Source organism: Nilaparvata lugens, chromosome 14 (assembly GCF_014356525.2).
Source record: "Nilaparvata lugens isolate BPH chromosome 14, ASM1435652v1, whole genome shotgun sequence".
Lineage (NCBI taxonomy): Eukaryota > Metazoa > Arthropoda > Insecta > Hemiptera > Delphacidae > Nilaparvata > Nilaparvata lugens.
Genome location: NC_052517.1, coordinates 9433375 through 9456943, shown reverse-complemented (window position 1 = coordinate 9456943; position 23569 = coordinate 9433375). Strand labels below are relative to the sequence as shown.

The window sequence follows — 23569 nt, the reverse complement described above, 5'->3', positions numbered from 1 at the left end:
GATAAAATATGAATAGAGTAAAATGTAAATGTCATTTTGGAAACCAAACAACTGGAAGTACCTAGTAGTTATCCAACCAAACTACGTAGCTGACTTATCAGAGTCACCCTGAAATAAATTGAGAATCTGATGTGGATACAATGTGACCTTGATAATCCGTGGGATTAGAGCACTAACAACATTTATATACTATCATAATACACTTCTTCAATTTGCATGACCTTCAGTCCTGGCATAAATGTACTTCCAGGCGCAAATTTACTTCCATGGTCATTTTTGAGTACGGTAACAACCATAGAAGATGTCTCAATTTTTCTATTCGGACTAGTATGATGAGGAAATGGATGATGAAAAGTCAAAATCACAGGCGAACACCTCAAAAACAAGCTGGCCACCAATATTTATCAGGGCTTTCTTCTACCGCTTGTATTTAATATTTTATCAAGATATTCCATGAAAATATCCAAGAAAAAATTTTCCACTAAAATTTTTATCCCATGCACTTCCCTTTTGAGAAAATTATATTTGTTATGGCTCCCAAAACTCTACAAGAATTTTCATTTCGATTGCCATTCATTTAAATTGAAATAGAACAAATTGTTTCAACCACTGAAAGATTTGTCTTTTCATGTTGACAAAAATATTAGGTAATGACTGCCATTTTCTCTTTATTCTCTTTGTACACATGATAATGGAAAGATTGATACCAATCTGTACCGTACCTTTCTATATCAATTCCATACCTTCAAGGAGTCATGATGATATACATGCCTTCATTGAATGAGCGTTAGCGAGTTCTCACTTTTTACATTCTGGAGGCCAAAGTCGTTTTTCGCCCGTTTGTATGTTCTACCATAACATTAGGAAGAATTGATCAATCAGCTTCAAATTTTGAACACATATCCTTCTAACCTTTCTACAGGTCAATTTTGTTGGACAACAAGATTGTCTCACTCCTTTGTCCTTTTTCAGGATATAATAAATAACATTGACAGTGCATGAAGAAAAAATCGGTTTTGGTTTTTCATTTAGTCAGCTGAAAAATGCTGTTTGGAAGCTATCACACAGACAGACCTTCATGCACTGACACATGAACCCAGCTGGTTGATACAGGCTACAACATATATTCACAACTTTCACATCAACAAATTGATCATTTCATCTGTCATTTTCTCTTGGAGCTCTGCATCGAGATAATGTACTATGAATTTGGATTCATATGAGTTGTGAAGTTGTTGAAGTCACAGAGTAGCCTAATAATTCAAGAGTAATTTTTCATTCCAGATAGGAACCCCAATTAAACTGTCCATATTATTAGGGGTATTCACAATGTTGTTCTAGCCAGCTAAAGTACTGTTTGATAACTCTGGATTGTAAACGCTCCATCCAAAACCAACTGCTACAAGCCAAGGTCTAAAAATACAGGTCATGACACAATCCCGTGATGCATTGCAAAATCGTCATTGTATGGGGTCCTAGTACACCAATTTTCAAATTTATCAGCAGTTCTCACTATGGATTGAACAACATGATGTTTTGTAAATTGTTCAAGGGTTATTGCTTGGCTTTGAATTGTGGAATAAATTGTTCCGACAGAATACTCATGAATCAGATTCCAACTAGGGACTGAATTGTTGATTTTCAGATTTAATTGATCAGGAACTTGAAACTCTTTTTAAAATTGGCCTCGCATATTTCCGTCTTGTCCCAATGCCTTTTGAATCATAATCCTTGATTTACAAGAACAAGAACAATTTTTAATAATGAATAACTAAGCATTTATTTATTTAAATCTCATTATTAAAAAATTGAAAGCCTGAATTCACATATTATCTGAACTAGAATATTGTTTTTAAAATGCATAATTTTGTTACAAGCAAATTGAATTAGATTGGATATTCAAATTTACTGCTATAAAGACCCCATGAAATGGCCGCTCCATAAGGAACATGGGTGTCATGACCTGTATTTATCAGTAGTATAGAGTTCACTGGTATTTATAGACCTTTCTATAAGCAAACTGCAAAATGCTCCAAGCGGATGATTGTGTAACTCGAAGTTCATAACCTCACTTTCGCTACCAAATATGTCCAAAACAAATATGGCCGCTGTTTTAACTGAGTTAGCTTGAGTTAGCGGACTCAAACCTGTGCTCTCTGCTATCTTGTCTGCTAATTTGTTTCTAACATACTACAATAGCATCGAGTTGGAACAGCATTAGCAAATAGCTCGACTTAGACAGCTAACTCCAACATTGTGGATACCCCTAAACTTGTAGGAGAAATATTCAGCTGTTTCAATCATTTCCATCAACTCTGTGTAGGCCTATGACTAATAGGAACTCCATTTGAGCAGGTTCCAACCAAGGGGGGTATCTATAAAAAAAGAGAAAGTAGAGTTGTGTTTGTTCGTGTGTTCGTTTGTTCGCATCAAACATGTCAACTTGTGGATTGCATACCGGAAAAACAGGAATGATTTAGATCTCCAAGTTTTGCACATAGATTCTAATAATATCAATCTCATGAATCTGGAAGCCCAAATTTTAATTTTCCTTCTAGATTTTTCAGAATTAATGTTTAAATCTCATTAATGGTACATTCGATTTTATTAAAAAATCACCAAATCATATGGTCGAAATTGAAAAAGGAACTTCTGTTTCTATATTGCTTTCTACCTGAAAAACATAGTTTTGAAACTTCGGTTTCCTGATGCAATGTTTAGGCCTACACGTGGCATGGATTGATAATTTTTCAGATAGAACAATTTTTGAGAAAAAGTGCTAAATAAATGTCAACAGTTTCATCAATGCTGTATCGGCAATATGAAAACGCATCCAGTTAATATGTCTTTGAATGAAGGTGTTGTTATTTACATAAAGAAATTATATTCTTTCATTTTTATTCAATTAAGATTTCAAAATTATTCGAGCCCTGATAGAATGACTGACTCACTGTAGAGTCAGTCGAAAATTTTTATATTGGAATGAGTGGTTTGGCAAGCTCAGCAAAAAATAAGGTCATATGCACCTTTTCGTTACATTTTCAAATGAAAAATGAGCTTTGTGGATTGTCAAAACTCCCTCTGAAAGGGAAACTATTCAACTTATTCTATCTTTTAGTAAAATAACAATGATCATTCATCCATTTATCATCTTCTATACTATAATAAAGGAAAGAACTGGATTATAAACGTAGCCTATACAGGTGTAAAGTAAAGGAAAATTATGTTTGACGCATTATCACGTCAGAACTATTTGACTGAACTTTTGAAATTTAACTTGAAATGTTGCATATAGATTCTTGCTTAACCGAGGGTGTTTATAGACCAATTTTAAATTCTTCAAGATTTGATTACATCAAGTTTTCAATTATCCGTCATGCTTCCAGTTTGTATGGAAGCAGCAGAAGATTTCTCTTAAAAGGGAAATTAGAAGATAAGTATGATTGGGGATCGTTTCGAATGATAAAAACAGGTTTTCTGCCACACCCAATTTTTTCCGCCATTTTGAATCCAACTTCTCTTTTAAATTGAAAGGTGATCATACTGATTTACTTGAAGTGCACCATAATCGACCGAGGATTCTTATAGGCCCATATTGAATTCTTCTAGATCTCATTACGTCAAGTTTTAAGAAAGACCCTTGTGAAGCACGGGTTACCTGCTAGTCATCTATAAATGGAATATTAAATATTGATGATTATGACATATAACTCACGTTGTGCTCACTTGAGCCAGCCCACTGCCAGCAGCCATCTCTATGCTTCCTTCTGGAAAATGTGAGATACTACATTAATAGCTGCTCAATTGGAATTGGAACTAATTTTATTGAGGAAAAGAGCAATTTATAGTAAAAGAACAATTCACAGTAACATTCTTGAAAATTTCACTCATTTTTGAAAAATCATCACTCAGTACTCATTGGAAATAGGGAGTCCCGAATGATCTCATTTCATTCAGAATTTCATAATCTTGAAAAAGGCGAGATTAAATTTTACTTTCCGATCACTGGATTTGGCGGAAACAGCTGAAAACTGGAAAATGAACTAAAAATACGAGGATTCTGGGCCACTCTGTATATAGCACAAGGAAATTTTACATGAAGAATTTGGTTCTGGACTTCTCTCATGTATCCAAATAATATAATTATTAGAAAATCAGGCCTACAATATAAATTATTGCAAGCACCAATGTATATAGTGACTGGACTATAATTCTTTTTCCAAAACATATGTTTCCTTATTATTTGGATTGCTGAATGCTAATTTATTGTGGATGCTATAAAATTGTTTCCAGGCTTATGTTTCTAAACATTATATTAAAAAATCCCAACTATAATATAAATCCAATTCAAGCTCTCCCTTTCTTTCATGTCCATATTGACTTGACTGGAATGAAATATATGAATGAAGAAGGATTGGATTTCATTCATTTGGGTTTGAATGAGAGAGGATATCCAATTTTTCATCAATTGAATAACTTGAAATATTATTCTCCAAATTTTTTAAGTAGAAAAATACTTTTTTCGTATTTTACAGAGAAACTAAGAGAAATTTTTTTTCAATCCTATGAAGCTCAAGATTTCTATTATGATCAATAACAGTATTTTTAATAACATAATAATTATTCATCTATTCATTTTATAATTGGATTTTATTGATTTATCTCTCAAATCTCATTAATTTCACAAAAGTCTCATCCAATTTTGTTGATATTTAGGGCTGGTTTCCGAGCTCAGGATTCAGATATAAGTTCTACACTTTAAACAGCTGTTGTCAGAAAACTGGCGTTCCAAAACGGGGCATAGTCTATTGAATTTTGAAAATCTGGTGTGGCGCACTCACACGACTTTCCTTGCTGTTATGAAAATTCATCACTTGACGCTAGTGTTCCCGCGCATCTCAAGTCTACTATTCAAAGACTTGAGCCAGCTGGTGACAGGGCGATAACGCTGGAGACACACGAGGTCGGTCTGCTATCTCTTCATAGTTAATCTATATATATATATAAAAGCGAAATGGCTCTCACTCACTGACTGACTGACTGACTGACTGACTCACTCACTCACTCACTCACTCACTTGCATAACTAAAAATCTACCAGACCAAAAACGTTCAAATTTGGTAGGTATGTTTAGTTGGCCCTTTAGAGGCGCACTAAGAAATCCTTTGGCAATATTTTAACTCTAAGGGTTGTTTTTAAGAGTTTAAAGTTCGTCTTTTAGCATGTACATTCTTCTTCTCCTAATCTCTTTATTATAATTGAAATTTCCATATCATATGTTACTATAAAACTATAATCTAGATAGAGTACCTCTTCGAAACAGTTGTTAATTGGCAACTAAATAATTTTGTCAGATTGGCATTAAGTTGAGTTGACTTTGTTAGGTTGGCACCAAGTTGGCACCATAGATAAATGCATTTATCGCGGAAAAATTGATTGGGCACTGCTACTTCAATCCTGGGAATATTATATAACTAGCCGTCAGGCTCGCTTCGCTCTCCATATCCGTTTAGCCAGACGTTTAGTCTGGACCCCCGACTGGATTGTCCTAACATATGAAAAAAATGCTCAAATGAAAAATGCAGGCGAGCGAAGCGAGCCTGCTGATCTCATTCTTGGACGATCCAGTCGTGGGTCCAGGGGGCGGAGCCCTCTGGCTAGACGGATATGACGAGCGAAGCGAGCCTGACGGCTAGTCATTCAGTAAAATCAACAGTAGTTGCCAACAGTTTGCAATTGGATAATCACATTTTCTCGAATTTCGAGCTTATTTTTAATTTTAGGTGAAAATGTTACTCAACATTAATTGTAGAGATTCTCATGCTCAATCTTTTCCACTCAAAATTTCTTGTTTGGGGGGGAGATCCTAAAATTTTTACAGATATAAGACTTGTGGCAGTTGATAGAGCTTATCGATGACTATTGTAGGTATAACTTTGATCAAAATCGTTGGGAACGTTTTCGAGAAAATCGCGAAAAACCCTGTTTTTGACAATATTTTCGCCATTTTTGCCGCCATCTTGAATTTCATTCGATCAAAGATGTTCGTGTCGGATCCATATAGTGTGAGGACCTTAAGTTCCAAATTTCAAGTCATTCGGTTAATTGGGAGATGAGATATCGTGTACCCAGACGCACATACACTCATACACACACACACACACACACACACACACACACACACACACACACACACACACATACAGACCAATACCCAAAAACCACTTTTTTGGACTCAGGGGACCTTGAAACGTATAGAAATTCAGAAATTGGGGTACCTGAATTTTTTTCGGAAAGCAATACTTTCCTTATCTATGGTGATAGGGCAAGGAAAGTAAAAACTTTAAAATTGAACAAAAATAGAATAAAGATGAAATTAATAGTGTAAAGTTTTAGCTTTGAGAAGATAAAATTATCATAATAGCTAGGGTACTACTGCACCCTGTTTCAGAAAGCCAATTTTCCGACTGGAGCTTTTCAAAGTCTAATGTCCGGTTACAGAGTCGACAAATAGCGTCGCACATAGTTAACAGCGTGGACTTAACTATCTAACAGGCCAATCTCGTTGCAGAGACGTTCCGTTAGCTATTGCTCTGCCGGTAGGTAACAGTACGCCAACAAACACGTTTTTCTGTTGCAGAGACAGATTTTTTCGTATAGGCAGATGACGTCATCTGAAGCTACCAATAACTAAAAGTGCTCTTTATTTGAATGCCCAGAATTGTGCTTATAAATCCACTATACATTCGCGCCAAGTGTATTTTAAGTTTTTACCATATGCAGAGTCATTGGAAATTTATCTTGTAAACTGGCTGCTTTGTTTCCAAGACATGTCAAAATGCCAGAGGACAATGAAATAGTTCTAGTCATTTTTTTAAAATAATAAATACACCAGTCACTTATTTTTTACTTCCACCTCTAATTTTATCTTACTAAATTCATTCATAGCTATCACAAAATCAAACTAACTGAGAATAATTACAAAGTAGTCTGCAGGTTACGATTTTGATTCGTAACCTCCAAACATCAAAAACATAATAAGCAGAGCAGACAGCAGTGTTGTGATAAACAAGCGCCATGCTGTGACGTCATCCGACTGGTGGTTTGGAAGAACTGTTCACAGTGATTCCCTCCCCGTTGCCAAAACGTTAGTTGGATACAAGCATACCAGGCAAAAAGTGGTATGAGCAGCAGTGCGACTTAAGTGTGTGCCTTGTCAGGGCCATAGAAAAGGGGTCTTGCAAACGACTCTGCAACGAACATCTATTCATGAGCGAGTTGTTAGACTAATGGCTCTGTTAGCTATGGCTGACTTCATGTAGCGACTCTGCAACCAGGCATAAAACTAATAAGCTAAATCCCCAGCTTGGAAACTGGCCCTTAGAGGCTCCTAAAATGGTCTAGAACTCCATTATAATCTCATAATTTTATCATAATCTTATCTACTGGTGGAGCTTCATAGTTCTAGAAAATTTGAATTACAAAATGAGTAAATTTGTCTTGATTATAAAAATTGAAAAAAGTAGTACGATAACAATGGAAATGGTCCTATCACAATCCTCAGTAAATTCATAATCCCTATCTAAATTGTAGGTTTATCTGTTCAGATGGTAGACTGTAGTTCAGTCATGATGGAGTGCATATTTGTGAATTTCCAATTTTATACATGTGTGAGACAATTCTTCCACATATTATATTATGAAAGATATGGATGACTCACCAAACTTCACCGAACTCATATCAGCTACATCGAGATATTTGAATTCTGTAAATTCATAATTTTCCATATCTCCTTGTCCAGGAACCTTGCCATGTAAGACAGTCACTCCATCATAAAATTTTATTTCTTTCAGTGTAACCCGGTTGTAGTCATTATAATGGTAGTCATATGATTGTTGTATTGTGAAAGTATTCATCACTCCATATAATGACAGTTTGCTCTATAGTATTAAACAGATAATAAAAATTATGGTTATCACATACCATAATAAATTCATACCGTATATTATAATATCGAGGAGTACATTAGGATGATTTTAACAATATGGAATTGTTGAAGATTGTGAACTTGTGAACTCATAACAATATGGCAATATTCAATGAAATGGAACTTACAAGGAATGTTCTCGATGGTATGTATATATCGATGTAGGCTGACCCTACATGGATACTTATCATACGAGCACGGTTGTCAAGGTGACTGTTACAGCAACGAACGTTTACAAATAATAACAAGTTGAGTTTTATGAGATACGTTGAAAGATGATGTTCTATTTCATTTTTACCTTGTTCAATATTGTTATCTATTATCTTGTTCAATATTGTAAACTTTCAATGAATAAAGTGTTAATCAAAAAAGCACATTTACAACAATATTATATAATGATACTAGTAGTTCTGTGAACATTAGACCTTGCGCTCAATAAGTTACATTGACCTGTTGCTATGTTTTCTCAAAAATTAATAAATAATATTATCAATTTGAAATGACTAGAGAAAATCCTTATAAACATAGTGCTTTCTGTCCTATCGTACCGTGACGTGTCATCTCGGAATGTGAGTGTGAGCGTTGTTATCAGGTCTGGCAGCAACTGTCTACAACGTTGATGGAAAAATACATTTTCAAGATGTAGAAAAAAGTATTATAGTGCACTAGACAGCTGATTTATGATGAATAACTCCATAGTCTGATTTCTCCTCTAATATTGGCGTATGAGGGAAGCTCCTTTTTCCTTTTATATTATCCTTGAAATGCAAAATTTTCAAAAACCTTGTATATACGTCGACGCACAATTTAAAAAGGAACATACCTGTCGAATTTCATGAGAATCGCCGTAAATGCGCAACATATTAACATATAAACATTTAAACATAAAGAGAAATGCCAAACCGTCGACTTGAATCTTAGACCTCACTTCGCTCGGTCAATATCTTTCTTAATATATTTTTCCCTCAACAACAATTCCTGATCATCTCAATTTTCCATCAAATCTCCTTATCGAAATAAAGACTGAGATAATTCTTGGCAACAGGTGGCCATAAGCAGACATACTGCGCAGAATTCCCTCAGAATGTTGCAATGTAGACAGACAGACAGACGATGTATGTCTGTCTCCTCATGTTGTTTTGAGCCTAGATGACGCTTGCTCGGCTCTCGATGAACCTGATAGATATGAGAGGTGCATTATATGCACAACAGGCACTAGCTTAGAAGAATTCTGTAAGTATAGTAGTTCCATGATTGGGCATCCTTGAAGTACTTTCTCTGGTTTTGATATGAGAAGCATTTGCCCGCTACCTTCAGAAACAAATTTGAGATCATCTTTGAAATAGTTCAGATTTGTTTACCTATTTCAAGATATCTTTAACAAGCTTGACCAGAGAAAGCCTTTGATCAGGAAGCTTTATTGAACTGTCAATGTGGTCTGGGGTGATATATTGTTCATGGCGTTGAAGAATGTAGACAATAACTATTTTAGCAGTGCTGTAGTTTATCCTTTTGATTGGCTTACAGGTAATTGGAAACAGAATTACAATACATCGACCCTTAGTGTATATATGCAGTGTCTGACAGACACTCACCAATTTTTTATTGACGAGTACCGTATTCTGGTCAAACTATGTAGGATGCCAATTCCTCCCTTTCCAGTATATTTTCTTTAAATCTTTCTGAACTCAATTATTGTATTCCCTTTTTTCGATAGAATAATGCGAATTCAATTTTGAAATCTACAGTCCTAGTTTATAGAATCATATGAATGTGGAAACATATGATCAAAAATAAGAAGCTTCCAATAGTATTATTCAATGTCATGTTATTTTTATTCTCAAAAAACTCATTGACGGCATCATTATAGCTGAAACATATGTCATGACTAAACTATTCCAAAAATGGTAGGCTACTTAGATTCTCATTCTTATTCATATTCAACAGTAGCCCTGAAGAAAATACAACTAATGCTATATTATATCTCATGAGATAATGTAAATTTCACTATCAATGTCAATTTTTTTCAGAAATGAGTTTAATACACTAATACATCACTAATATTGATTATTTTCAGTTCCAGAAGTGCCAATGTCCTATCTCAATAAAAAGATAAAACGTTATAAAGTTTATACTACCAATGTCATGATTCAGTAACTAAATTATAAATAACTGTTATTCCACTCTCAGAGTGCGAAAACTACAAATGAAGAAATATGTAGTATTTAGATTATCATTCATACTCCGTGCCAGAACTACCAACGTCGACTTCTGCACTTTTAGCACTCGCATTTCTGTATTGAAATGCTGTAGTTCGAAAATACAAGGTGAACTTCCAAGCTGATTTGTGAGAAAGTTGATATTTTGACATAGGTACTTCTTGCACTAAGCCACAGCATGGACCAAATACAGCATGGACAGGTTTCAATTCTTGATCTCTCATGTATTACCTTACATTGGTTGAGTTCAAAGCCACTGATCGGTGAGTGAACGATGAGATTGGTGAGTAAACGTGGCTCTGAACGAAGTACTGTTTTGTCGTTGAACGATTCATAGACTCACATGCAGCGCTAGATTATTTGGAATTGAAATCGGCCATTAAGGGGACAGCCTGGAAGATTATTGGATACTGAAGATCTTGAAGATTTTTGTGATCTTTAATATTACAAAAAATATATATCATATGATATATCGCGCTAAAATACCTCAATGGAACCTTTAATTTCAAGTAAGAGCTAGCATTGGGAAGGCATAGGTATTGTGCGTTTATACCTCTTTAAGGTCTTTGGTCTAACTGATAAGAAAAAAAATACGTCATATCCGGTTCATTCACTGATCAGTTAATCGTACTTTTCCACTGATGGAAAAGATCGTAAATTGAGTAGCTGAATGTAAACAGACATGGCTGAGTACGACGTTGTTTACAAATAATGGACTCCATTATAATGTATTTGGGAGCAGAGAAATGCATGATAACATAAATTCAATAACATTTAAAATATTTTACAAAGCATTTAAAACTACTACAATGACCTGATGGTTTTCCATTTTAATTGATTACAATGAAATAGGTTGAGTTCTAGTTTTGTTTATAGAATATGATCAACAGGGGGAACATCTGTCAGTCATGACTCATGAGCAACCGTTCAGCCACAGAATACACACAAAATGGGAGGTATCAATCTAACCAAGATTTGAGTGCACCAAGACCACGACACATGACTGCATCATCTTGTTATAGTGAGGTCCATGTTATAATGGCAGTGGATAGAGATAGAAGAATAGCGATGCCGATTTTCTGCAATAATCAATTATATTTCTATGCTATCGAAAATATAATTGGTATCGTTGTGGACCAAGAAAAGGATAGTACCACCGGCGTTGTCAAAAGATACAAGGATAGCAAAACCAAAGTTGATCAAATACTGTCATTATAATGTGGACCTCACTATAGAAATTAAAACTACTGCTGTATTACAATAATACATTTTCTTTGAAGATGGCAGATTATGGCGTCAGGATACTAGCCGACTTTCCATTCTGTGGTTCATCTGTGATCACTAATCTGTGATCAGGTTTTTTCTGAACGTAAAAAAAACTCGATGGAATTGATCAGTGGCTTTGAACTCAACCATTGTTGTTCATTTATTTACGGTATTTTTTTATTCACAATACAAATCATAATTAAAATATGATTGGGAGAAGACAACAGGCATAGCCCAAAACTGTCTTCTCCCATATTTTTACAAATAAAAGTTTCAAAAAAGAATGAGGTTAGATTTCACTTTTCACTTCAAAAAGTCCAATTTACACTTCCAAACTAATGACTAAACTAAAAATTTTAAATTTTGATATTTTAAAACTGATCAACAATATTCTAAAACTAATCAAAAACAAAAATATTTCAATCAAATCTCTACGAATTGGAAATTTCTGAGTAATTTTACAACATTTTGATCCAGAAAAGAAACATTTTGTTCTTTCTCCATATTAATTTTTTCTAGCATGATGTGTTTTTTTTATAATTATACCTAATAAATCCATTCTTCTTCATTCACTTTCTTTTTCTTTTCAATCATTTCAGACCTTAAATCCATCGTGTATTTAAATCTGTGTAAATGTTGGAAACTGTATACACTTTGACCAAGGAAAATGTAGCATACACACCAAGGGTTTAATGTGGGAAGATGAGAGATTGATCTGATAGTGATACCTTGGGGTGATCCACATTTGAATATTTTGATGTATTTTCACTTTTTCAATGAGAACTAAGGAACTTCAAAATAATGTTACTACTTTAAAAGTGAGGTCGACGCTGTTTAAGTTTCAATGTCACTAATCTGATGTTATATCAACCTGTTTATTCTTGTAAAGAACAATCAATATTATTTCCTTTGTCAATAGAATATATTTTTCTCGATGATTGGAAAAAAAAACAAAAAATGAGAATAAATGTTTTGGTGATTAATAATATTTCTGCATTCTTAGAATCGATTCGGCAGAGTTATAGAACCAGGAGAAGATAGCGATATCTGCTTTGTTAAATGATAGACAATGATAGCATCAGCAATGTTAATCATATAATATACTGCTTTTACAATGTAGACCTCACTTGAATGAGCTAATATAATGTAGAAATAGGAACTATTATACTCAATTCTAAATAGAGTTCTTACATTGTCTTTATCAGTGCAGTTCCAAATTTTAAGCGTCAAGAGATTGAAGTCAACATGGAATTTATTCTTATTGTTTCCACTTCCTTGTTCAGATACTTTTGTGAGATATAGAGTATTATTATTCAAGAACTCTCTTCTAGCTAGCTCTTCCTCTTCAACACATCTATTGGAGAATCATGTTTGAATGTTACAAAGAATCATAATTTCAAATTCAAAATTCAAATTCAAATTGGTTCATTCATAGAATATTACATATTCACAAAATATAAAAGTGTTATAAATTACATGAATAAATTCTCCCTGCCTGGATGATTTGTCCGTGTGCAGGGAGGAGTCGCAAATTATCAGACAGAGGGCAAACACTAGCAATAATAGAATAAATTACAAAGTATGAACAATATCTTAGCATTATTAACACTTAGCAATGTTATCATCACTGCAGTGTAGCCAGAGCTGAGTCGCGATTTTCTTCCAAGCCGAGCCGTGCCGAGCCAAGCCAGGCCAAATCCATCCAGGGCTACTGGAGCGACTCGGCTCGGCTCGGCTCGGGAGAGACTATTTGTAGTGTGTAGGCTGTTCCGGCTGGGCGCGTGTAGTTATCAAAAATCTAGATCGCCTAGAGATCAAGATAGGAAGATTTTGATTCCAGATTCGGATTTAGCGCTCTCGTGAACTCAAAATTGTCAAAGTTGGAAAATCCATGAGCACTTGAATCTATTCATTTTTTATTTTATTAGGTGATAAAAGGAGAAGTTTTCTGATATTTGATTTTATATTTTGATTCATTTTTCCAAAGTTAAAAAAATGCTTTTAGAAACTAGAACGTATAATATTATAGTTTTGAATTATTTATGTTCAAACTTTTGATTTCTAGACTTTAAACAGCTGAGTCAGAAAATTGGCTCTCCAAAACGGGGTGCTGTCGCAGTCATAGTACTTTTTTTAGTCACGTGTAATAGTCTCGTAATAGTCACGTGTAAATTGAATTCTGAAAAACTAGAAAATTAAACACAAGAAATAAAGAAATGATAAAAACGTTTCCAATTATAGAAATGAAAAAATTAAGATTGTCATGAAAACTGCAACTACACCCCACTTCGGGAATCCAATTTTCTGACTCCAGCTGTTTTAAGTCTAGAACTCAGCTGATTCCCGAGCTCGGCAGCTGACCCTAAGTTTAGTGATCTAAAGCTTCTAGAAACCTTCGCTTGTTCCTTGGTGAGCGAATGAATTATTATCATCAATTAACTTAGTACATTTTTACTATGCCAAAAGAAAGCCATACTAAAATCATAACTCCCTTGTTTCCGGGTATTTTCGAAAACGGGATCTATGCTTATGCAATCTGGGGTGCTGAATCCAATAATTCTAAAATCAAAATTCCTCTATCTCCATTATTGGACGATTTTGATTTCAGTGGAAAGGATGGACTTGAAAAGTATGGCCAGTGATTTTGCACCGAGCAAAATCCACAGGCAAAATTCGTAAGTGTGTAGAATCCTTTAAATTTCCATTTATTCCCACTTCGATTCCAGATATTCATTTATACCAAAATAAGTATTCCAATTCATTTTTACTTGCTTATAATGTACCTTCATATGATCTGACAGACTTGAGGTGATCCTTTTTGTCTTTTATTCATTATCATCCTCCTGTATTCTACGGGATGGATTCAACAACGATTCCAGATAGACCTATGTTTCTGATTTGATTAGTGCTAGCCTACTTGTGTTCCCCCTCTTACTATTCTGTGAAATTGTAAGGCCGGGACACATGCAGGGTGGGTGAAAAGTCCAAGAACGGCTTAATATCTCATACACAAAGGTTATTTGACGGTGGGTGTGATTGGGGATCCTACTCAAATTGAAAATACTACTTTACTATGACTTTAAAAATCTGTTCCGCCATCTTGGATTCGCCATATTGAATGCAATTCTATTCTTTAAAATAGGAAGGTGGTCATGCCATACATGATTCCAATACGAAATTTGAAGAAAAAAATGGCGAAAACCGCATATCGATATCTCAAACCGTTAAGAAGATATTCACATTATTAATCAATACTATTCAGAGCAGAAGGAGAGAAATAAGTCCGAGAACGGCTTCGTATCTCATACACAAAGGTAATTTGATGGTGAGTGTGATCAGGCATCCTACTCAAATTGAAAATACCACTTTACTATTACTTTAAAAATATGGTCCACCATCTTTGATCCACCATATTGAATAATACTTTTTTTCAAATAGTAAGGTTGTCATTAGATACATATTTCGATACGAAATTTTAAGAAAAAATGAATGACGAGAACCGCATATTAATATCTCGAAACGTTCAGAAGATATTCACATTATTAATCTATATCATGCATAACAGAAATATGAAATACATATATGTGGTACCGTATTGATTAATAGTGTAAATATCTTCTAAACGGCTTGATATATCGATGCGTGGCTTTTACCATGCATTTTCACTTCAAATGCCTTATCAAAATCATGTATCGCATGACAACCTTCCCATTTAAAAAAATAAAGTTGCATTCAATATGGTGGATCCAAGATGGCGGACCAATCTTTTGAAGTCATAGTGAAGTAGTATTTTCAATTTGAGTAGGATCCCAAATCACAAGCACCAACAAATAACCTTTGTGTATGAGATATTAAGCCATTCTCGGACTTTTCACCCACTCTGTATAACCGCACCGATGTACGGCCGAGCTGAGTCACCACCTCCATAAAAATAAAATTTGTTGATTTCAGCTGATCCATATCAGCCAGTGTTCTATTGGTGTAGGAGCCCTACCTTAGCTGACGTTACCATCAACCAACCACCTGTCATGCACTATGACTATGTTTACAGAGGTAGTGGCTGAACCTGTGACACGATGGTAGGTCCCAGCTGAAAAATGACAGTTGTAAGGCCTATTGATGGCTTGAATTTCTATATCCTTCCGGCAGTCACGCTGTTGTAAAAATTACAAAAGTGCCAGTTTTTTCGTTGCACAAAACTATTGAATAGGGTGGTGTTAAATTCAATTAAATTGCACAATTATTAAACTATTGAATGGGGTGGAGTTAAATTCAATTGAATTGCACAATTATTCCCTCTTGGATTATTTTGAAAGAAAAGATATGAGAAAGGGAGGGGTCGCTATTTATAAAAATGATTCAACTATGACTGGGAGTTTAAAGATTATGGAGATAGGTAAAAAATTTTCCGAGCAAAAGATTTTTGAGTGCTGTGACATACAGGTGGAATTGGATAATCAACATATAATTCTGTCATCAATATATAGGAGTCCTGATGCTATTGTTGATATATTTGTTGAAAAGTTGAGTGCCTATCTCAAAGCATTAGAACCATTCTTGAACTCGCATGGAATAATAATAGGGGGAGATTTTAACATAAATATAATGAAAAAAGATAGAGCAGCAAATTGTTTCAATAACTTATTGAAGAGTTTTGGTCTGAACTTGAGGATTCTCTTGCCTACTAGAATTACTGAGCTGACGTCAACCTGCATTGATTGAAAAATAGATTGAAACTTGAGAATTGGACTGATGTGTACAGTGAAAATGATATTCACAGGAAATATGATACCTTTGTCAAACTATTCTTGTATCACTTTGATATTTCGTGTCCTTTCAAAGAGAAAAAGATCTACCGAAATAAGATAAAATGGATTGATGAGAAAATTACAAATCTTAAGATTAATATGGTAGACCGTTATGAGGAATGGAAAGTAGACAAAACAACTGAAAGAAAAGATATACTACAAGCAAGCTAAAAGATTGTATAAAACAAATGTTGCACTTGCTGGAGCTTGTTGGTATAACAGAAGAATAGAAGCGGCCAGTAATAAACCTAAAGAGTACTGGAAAGTAGTAAACGAATTTAGGGGAAAGGGTCAGAAAAAAGTTGAGAAGTTAATTTTGAGGAATAAGGACGAGACTGTTAAAAATCCTAAAAAGATAGCAGAGATTATGAATACACATTTTGTAAACATTGCAGAATCAATTAGTGAAGAAATAGAGGGTGGGAAGAGGGCGCAAAGCGTGAAAGAGGCTGAAGTACAAAGTAGAATACTGAATTCTGTTGAAATAGATGAATCCACCCTCAACACATAATCTCCAAGTTTGCGCAAAAATCTTCATATGGTTTGGATGGAATTAGTATGAAGGTAGTAAAATTCTGTGTAGAATAAATAGTCTTGCCTTTGTTACACTTGATAAATTCTTCAATAAAACAAGGAATTTGTCCTGATGGCTGTAAAACAGCAAGACTCAAACCTCTTTTTAAAAGTGGGGACAGAACTGATTTGAATAACTATCGGCCAATCTCTCTGCTTCCGGTTATTTCTAAGATATTGGAGAGAGTCATTTGTAATCAGCTTATAGATTACCTGGAGGATAACGACATTCTTTGTAATAAGCAATATGGTTTCTGCAGATCTAATTGTACCAAATTGTTACTAATAGATTTCCTCAACTATTGTATTGATGCGATTGAGTCGGGAGAGGCGGTAATCACTTGTTTTGCCGACCTCTCCAAGGCTTTTGACTGTGTAAATGTAGATCTGTTGATGAATAAACTCAGACTTCATGGTTTTGGAGGCTCTGCATTGGAATGGATGGATTCGTATATGACAAACAGGTATCAAGTCAAAGAGATTCAACATGGAACTAAAAATAAAATAAAATTCACACGATCAAAGCCTAAATTAATTGTCTCTGGGGTCCCTCAGGGTTCTATTCTGGGCCCCTTGTTGTTCTTGATCTATGTGAATGATGTTGCAGGGTCGGTTTCCATCGAGAATCTGTATGTTTTTGCAGATGATACGACTCTGGTGACAAGAAGCCAAGACTTGAGAAAATTGGAAATTGAGTCCTATGTTAAGATGAATATCTATGTCTGTGCCAATATTTTGCAAATAATAAATTGATGTTGAATGCCTCGAAAACAGATTATATGTGTCTACAAACCCATCAGAGTAGGAGGTTAAGACACAATGAAACACCTAAATTTTTCATTGGAGAGTCGGAATTGGTAATCAAGAGCTCAATGGACTTCTTAGGGGTGAAACTGGAGGAAGGGCTGGGTTGGGGGGAACAATTGGATAAGATCGAAAGTAAAATAGCGAGTGGAATTTTTGTCTTAAGGAATTTAAGTAAATTAAATAATAAGCCTCTATTGAAGTCGGTCTATCATTGCTTGGTGGAGTCACATATTACATATTCAGTGGCCCTATGGGGAGCTAGAGAGAGTAACCTTCAGAAAATTTTCATTTGTCAAAAGAAAGCTTTGCGCACTATGGTGAGGTTGCATCCACAAACACATTGTAGGGACTATTTTATTTAAATGGAGATTCTCAGTGTTCCCTGTCTCTATATCTTGGAAATGTGTGTATATATTGGAAGGTGTTCACTACAGACTATTAATAAGACGCATGAATATAATACACGGCATAAGAGTACCTTCCCGGAATATCATGAATTGACTTTGTATGAAGAAGAACCCTGTTATATTGGTAGAAAGATTTACCAAGTACTACAAATTCGGTTGCGGGAAATATTAACGATAAAAAAGTTTAAACGAAGTTTGAAATTATTTCTAAAGGAGGAATGCTTTTATAGTCTGAAGGACTATTTTGATTACTGTAATAGAGTCAAAGACAAATAGTAATTATATACTAGATATGAATTTAATGAAAAATTAATGGTGTCTCGCTTTTTCTAGCACTTTGACTTGTCTGACGCCGTTGAGGCCAACCAGACGTAATATATATCTATCTATTTATCTATCAGTGAATGAGTCACCTATGCATTCCAGAACTTTCCCCCCATCACGCCACTGAGTTGCTGTATCAACCGAGCAATGATTCAGTCTTTAGGTGCAATTTAGTCGCGACATTGCATAAGTAGCACTGTGCATGAGATAGCGAAAGACTGTATAGGGGGACTGTAAACGAACCGATAACACAGAATTGATGGCTTTGCTTGATGTACCTTATTGGGCTATGAAATGTAACCATCCAAATGTTCATAGGCGTAAAATAATCCAAAAAGATAGAAAAAGTAATATTACACAATCGATTAATATGTTTTGACAGTAAACAGAGTACATAACACTTGGAAAATTGGATGCTGTACAAAATATAACACGCGACTGCTCATGTGATTGAGTAGGGCGTGACTGTCGGAAGGATATCCAGGTGAGGTGAGACCTTCCTATGAGGGACTCAAAATCCATACAAATTCACTTTTTTACTGTTTTTTAATGTACTCCCACGTGTTGTCTGTTTTATTTTCTATGGGAATAAATAATATATTATCATCATTTATTCATCACCATGTTCAAGATATCACTCACATCAAGTTGGTCCGAGAATTTCCATATATTTTCGTCCACTTGGAACCCATTAGCAATGTTCTTTCTGCGTGCTGAGACCTGGACACATCCAGGTGGTACATCATCTTCGGATTATAATTGCTCTCATCATACCGTAGTGTTTCAAACATTCTGGTTTTGTAAAAAAAAAAAATAAATGTGAGATAGGAGTCAAAAGTATTCAGAAGTCATTAGCGTCAAGCGTCTTAAGACTACATGTCAAATTGAGACACAACATATATTTTGGAAATATATATTTTCTCAAGCATCAGGTACTATTATGTATCTTCTGGAAAGCAACGTATTGCATCCAGAAAGATACACAGTGAGATTTTGGAGTTAAGTCCTTTGAGCACAACGCAGTGTTACAGTCCGTGTCCTGTGGCTTTTCCTACCAGCTTAGGCCCGGTTGTACAAAAACTGGTTGGACTTCACCATGATTGATCTCACTGAAACCAATCAGAGTGAGCTTTTTATAGAAGTGGCTTCTCCAATTGGCAGTCGTGGGTTTAATCACGATCAAAATTCAACAGGCTTTTGTGCAACTGACACTTGTAATCGAGCATTTTCAGTGGAAGCCCATGAGCTGAAATTCATTCAACATTCTCTTTCCACTGTTGGTGTTACGTTGCAACTCTCTCATTAATGAAGAATCTCTGTGTATAGGAAGCTTTCTCCAGGGAAGCTCTGTAGGGAGATCGGAACCCTGCTATCTCCATCTAGTGATCAAAGACATCTGAATGCTGATGTTTTTGTGAAGCCATGAATATAACCCTGCGAACCATACCTTGCCAATATTCTGTTACAAAGTCATGTAGGCAAAGCTGTGGGACACATACTGTAGGTTTTCTACTTCTTGATCATTGGAATTTTCTGTTATCAGCTGATTGATTCCTGGTTTTAGTCATATGATCCATAGTTATTCAAGTTCCATAATGGCTAAAACTCGGTTCTCATTTTGTGCTCAAACTTCATTAGTTGAAAACGACTGGCATTGTTGTCTGAAGACATCAATATTGTCCAAATTCCAACTGTGCTGGAAGAGCTGATCTAATAACTTATCGTTATTTATGTTAGCTATCTAATGCCCGGTTGCAGAGTCGTCACATGAAGTTGAAAACAGGCAGTTACCTCATTTACAAAGCCATAAATTCACTTCCCGTTGCACAGATGTCAAAGTGAACTATAGCTCCCATTAAACTAAAAATCTGGTGTGGCACACTCACACAACTTTCCTTGCCGTTATGAAAATTTATCACCTGACGCTAGTGTTCCCGCGCATCTCAAGTCTACTTATAAACAGAGATCTGAGCCAGCTGATGACAGGACAATAACGCTGGAGACACACGCTATTGAATGATTCAATAGAATCAACAGTTGCCAACAGTTTGCAATTGAAATAATAACATTTTCTCGGATTTTAAGCTCATTTTGAATTGTAGGTGAAAATGTTACTTAACATTAATCGTAGAGATTTTCATGCTCAATCTTTTCCAATTGGAATTTTTTGTTAAAATTGTACCTAAAGCCTGAGAATAGGGAATCTAAACCGAACTTCGCATAGATGGGGCAGAGCTCCTGAAATTTCTACATATATATGGGACTTGTGGCAGTTGATAGAGGTTATCAATGACTATTTTAGGTATGAATTTGAACAAAATCGTTGGAGCCGTTTTCAAGAAAATCGCGAAAAACCCTGTATTTGACAACATTTTAGCCGCCATCTTGAATCGCATTTTATCGAAATTGATCGTGTCGGATCCTTATATTGTAATGACCTTAAGTTTCAAATTTCAAGTCATTCCGTTAATTGGGAGATAAGATATCGTGTACACAGATGCACATACACTCATACATACACACACACACACACACCACACACACACACACCACACACACCACACACACACACACACACACACACACACACACACCACACCACACACACACACACACACACACCACACACACACACACACACACACATACACACACACACACACACACATAAAGACCAATACCCAAAAACCACTTTTTTGGACTCAGGGGACCTCGAAACGTATAGAAATTCGTAATTGGGGTACCTTAAATTTTTCAGAAAGCAATACTTTCCATACCTATGGTAATAGGGCAAGGAAGGTAAAAACGTCCAATCAGACACATGATTCCGTTGCACAGTCGTCAGAAAGAGCTTATTCATGTTTCCAATAAGTAAAAACGGTCAGTTGAGTTATGGGTCCAAAGTTGTGCTGTTAAATCCAATATCTACTCCCGCCTAATGAATCTTAGAGGTTGTGATAGCTTTTTTTGAAAGATATATTTTTTCCCCCTATGTTTTTTCAAGTTGTTTATAACCTCCAAATCGCTAAATATGGTGAGAAATCCCGCCAAGAGTCGCCATATTGTTTATTAATTCTATGTGAATGTCTTCCAGGTCTGTTAACATTGATGTCGATTGAAACTTTTTCCTATGCCAAGACATTGGTTGGATGGAAGCATGTACGAAAATGTACGAAAAAAGTGAATAGTGCTTATGTGTGATTTATTTGTGATGCTTATTTGAGATATAGCTAAATGGGCTTTGGCAAATCACTGTGCAAGGACCAATCATTTATGTCAGGGATTTTAAACTGAGTCTCACATATAGCTATGTTTCATTTTATTTTGATATTTGAAAGTATTAACTCAACCTCCCCAATTGAAACATAATTTAAAATAATCTTTCAGGTTCTCCAGAAAAATTTAAATCCCTCAAGTTTGAGTTTCTCACCCTGTCGTGATTGACGACAACATTCACACACAAATGGAAATGCACCTTGAGGTTCATAACCTCAACATTGTCGACAAAATAATATTATGTAAGCTATTTTGGTTTTATAGCTTCGTTCTTTAGTTCTGAAAGAATTGTTACATGTAATTTCAGGATGAAACATCTTTATTGCTTTGGCAAAATTATCGAGCTCCACTATGTGTTGCAATAACTGTCTCACTCAAGCAATAAAGTTAAGTTCTAACTCCTGATGGATAATTATTTTCTGTAATTTTGTACATAAGCCAGCAATTTTGGTTACTTGGGGCTTCTGACCCTCACTTCAATACTTGGGTTAGCCCACATTTTCTCTTCAATCTCCAATAATCAATATTCAGTTCCCAAGATAATTCAAATGTTGTGTTACTTTTTCGATTTCCCATTGAAGTTATCCAACTGTTTTGTTCCACTCTTCCATTGGCCTACACCTGTCGATGAGTCATGTTCAAATATAACATAGGAGTCTGGAACAAAGTTGAGAACAAGGAATATTCAGAAACTTTCAAGCAGTTCAATTGATTTGCAGTATACTTGCATAAAGATTTCTTGTTTTACTCTCATATTGAGCTGTGTTCAGACTGGAGCTAGATTCCTATAGTAAGGTCCACGTTATAATGGCAGTGGAGAAAGATAGGAGAACAAGGTTGCGAAACCTCTGTTTTGTCAATGCCTTCTATCGACGGTAGCTGATACAGGTTTATTAATGTAATATCAACTGTTCATTCTCATTTAAAATAATCAATTGTATTTAATTAAGCAATGAATAATATTTTTTAATAATTTCATAATGAATTCACATAGGTACTTGAAGTGAAATATTTTGTTAATTCATTATAAATTCTACATTGCTAAAAGATGATCTGGCAACAGAGCAAAGCGAGAAAGAGATAGTGCTATCTACTTTGTTAAATGATAGACAAGGATAGCAATATGGTGCCATTGCTAATCGAATACTGCCATTAAAATGTGGACCTCACTATATATACCAGTGGGAATATAATATTGCTACAAGTTCTTATTGGCCATCCTCACTCAGCCCGGCTAAGCAAGCATTCTTTTAGAACTTATGGAAATTATATTTCCATTGATTTTGTCACTGATATAATATAGGAAACCATCTTCAAGTTAAAAGCCATGTAGTGGTGAACAGTGAATATATTATTTCCATGAGTTCTAAAAAACTCCTGCTCTGCTGGGCTGAGTCGGAATATTCCAATTAGTTCTCGTGGTAATTATATTTTCACTGTCCAATGTTACTAATAATGTGGAAATCAAGCTTAATTCACCACAAACATACGTGTTTTTAATCAGCTGATGCTATTTTCATAAATTATACCTTTATCACCAGCCACTAATGATACTGCAGGTCTGTCGAACATGTCTGTCTTTACAGTCGCATGTCTGAACAGACTATATTTGTGTCTTTTGTGAAAAGCATAGAAGGCTGTCTACAGACATGTCTAAACAGACTATATTTGTGTCTTTTGTGAAAAGCTTGAAAGACTGTCTACATACATGTCTGAACACACTATATTCGTGTCTTTTGTGGAAAGCTTGAAAGACTGTCTACAGACATGTCTGACCAGACTATATTTGTGTCTTTTGTAAAAAGCTTGAAAGTCTGTATACAGACATGTCTGAACAGACTATATTTTTGTCTTTCGTGAAAAGCTTAAAAGACTGTCTATACACATGTCTGACCAGACTAT

General features: G+C 35.2%; 1 protein-coding gene across 1 annotated transcript; it reads right to left on the bottom strand.

The window, feature by feature from the left end:
* Positions 1-3711: 3711 nt before the first annotated feature.
* LOC120354270 lies at positions 3712-22396 on the bottom strand. Its single transcript, XM_039441165.1, has 5 exons — positions 22228-22396; positions 19034-19183; positions 12664-12826; positions 7721-7940; positions 3712-3767 (listed from the first exon to the last, which is right to left on the bottom strand). The coding sequence occupies exons 2-5, from the start codon at positions 19180-19182 to the stop codon at positions 3712-3714; spliced, it is 588 nt and encodes a 195-aa protein (XP_039297099.1). The 5' UTR covers position 19183; positions 22228-22396.
* Between the last annotated feature and the right edge of the window lie 1173 nt (positions 22397-23569).